The 1,865-nt window shown below is 41.7% G+C and overlaps 1 protein-coding gene across 3 annotated transcripts in view; it reads right to left on the minus strand.

The window, feature by feature from the left end:
- Positions 1-1,865, minus strand: part of LOC136284054 (uncharacterized) — a 24,874-nt gene continuing 23,009 nt past the window's right edge. For all 3 annotated transcript variants that reach the window (XM_066173838.1, XM_066173835.1, XM_066173841.1), the window contains 4 exons: positions 1,472-1,592; positions 1,352-1,393; positions 1,052-1,157; positions 1-290 (listed from right to left, as the gene is read on the minus strand). In XM_066173838.1, coding sequence (XP_066029935.1) covers positions 214-290; positions 1,052-1,157; positions 1,352-1,393; positions 1,472-1,592 — 346 coding nt within the window. In that variant the 3' untranslated portion in view covers positions 1-213. The remainder of the gene's footprint in view (positions 291-1,051; positions 1,158-1,351; positions 1,394-1,471; positions 1,593-1,865) is intronic.

The following is a 1,865-nucleotide window of genomic DNA, read 5'->3' on the forward strand; positions in this document are numbered from 1 at the left end:
ATTATCACTCACTAAATTTATAGTGTGCTTGCCTGAGGTGCGTTCTTTCTACAAAACTGACCTCCTTAAACAGCACTACTACGGAAAAAAAAACTTGTCTTTGTTCAATGCAGCCAGTAGCTTCATATCAAGGCTTGCAAATAGGTTAAAAAACTGAATTAGCTATTACGAAGCTAGTAGGAGCTTTTTTTTTTTTTTTATCAAGAGACACCATTAAACCTTAGTATCTAAAAGCCTCATTCCAGCAATCCCTGGGCGTCGCCCCGTGTTCGCTCGGTCATTTATCGAATCTGAAAGTTGAACATAGAAAAGAAGAACTGATAAAAAGATTGCTGAAAAACCTGATATTCGTAATTTCTCCACCGGCACCCAGGCCCAAATTCCACATACATTTGTATAGGGAACACTTGTTAATGGAAATTCATTTCAATTAAGTAATCGGAAAAGAGGAAAGATCACAAGTCTATAAATAATTAAAATACGTGGCAAGTATAAGGTGTGGGGGGGTTTTGGAGGGAACATATGGTTTTCAGGGGTACGGTGGTCACCAACAGAGTATAAAGAAGGCTATAGAAAATTGACTACCAATTAATTGCTAATAAGGACGGGGGTGGGGTGGGTGGGTCTCTTGAGAACATAACAGAGACTTATGGAGGATCAGGTAACTTTTATCGTGACACAAACAAAATTCTCCAGCGCCTTCCCCCCGACGATAAATAATGACCGGTCCCTAGTGTAAAAATAGTCTGGAATAAGGTGGATCCGGATGAGATTAAAAAGACAGCCAGAGATAGCCAGAGAGAGGGAAAGAGGAAAAGGGAAAAGAATAAGAAAGGATAGAGAAAGGGGGAAAAAAGTGAAAAGAAAAGAGAGAAGGAAAGATAGGTTCAGTGAAAAATCCCGCCCATGGAAAACTTATTTCAACACTTCACTGCTAGATGGATCTGTCTCGTGAGGACGCACATTCTACGACCTAAACGTATATGGCAACAAACGCTTCTGCACGGTACAAGACAGCGTAAAGCAAGAATGAGCTAATAAGAACTATTACCTCCAGGTGACAACTCAGTAGTTGTTGATACAATAGATGATCTCCCAATTTGGGTCATCATTCCTAATCGTGTCCTTCTAATGGATCTGAGCAAACTCTCTCTCACCTATTGTAACAAATAAAGAGACACTGCAATAAACGCTGCAACAAACAAGTATAGAAAATTCTATTTAAAGTTCTGAGTGCCGCGGTTTTACCGCATAAGCCATCAATTCAGAGGATCGCCACAAGGAATACAATAGAATACGATATTCTGCATCAAACTTACACCAAAGCTGCACAAGTAAAGTTGGAAAATACCTGGTCATCCAAGAAGCCATGGAAGATACAAAACACCAAACCCTATAAGAATTAAAAGGAACACGAATGAGGCAAACTTGATCAATATCAGCAACTGTGGAGCCGTAGAACCGTGCGTACCTGGGTCGAGTTGAGTATGATGAACAAATACGCAAGGACTTCACTCCAGTGGATGAAAAACCCCAGCAGCCACATGACACCCAACAGGGGCAGTAGAGCTGCGATGCTCCTCAATCCTTTTCTGTAAGATGAAAGAAAACTTTAGGGGAACGATCACTAGGGGAAGGGGGTCGGATAATTTTTTGGAGGTATCACATGGTTTTCAGCGGGAACGGAAGTAAGATCAGTTGTCGCCAATAGAGTGTAAAGGGGGGGGGGGAAATATTGACTGCCAAACCCTCAAAGAGTCAGGTAACCACTGCTGAAGTTTATCCCAGTTTCTCTGGAAACGGAATGTAGGAGAGCATTGCTTTTTCAACTGGACAGTCCATTGCAGGTTAGCCCCCCCTGCAAT

The sequence above is a fragment of the Pocillopora verrucosa genome, chromosome 1, assembly GCF_036669915.1.
Source record: "Pocillopora verrucosa isolate sample1 chromosome 1, ASM3666991v2, whole genome shotgun sequence".
Lineage (NCBI taxonomy): Eukaryota > Metazoa > Cnidaria > Anthozoa > Scleractinia > Pocilloporidae > Pocillopora > Pocillopora verrucosa.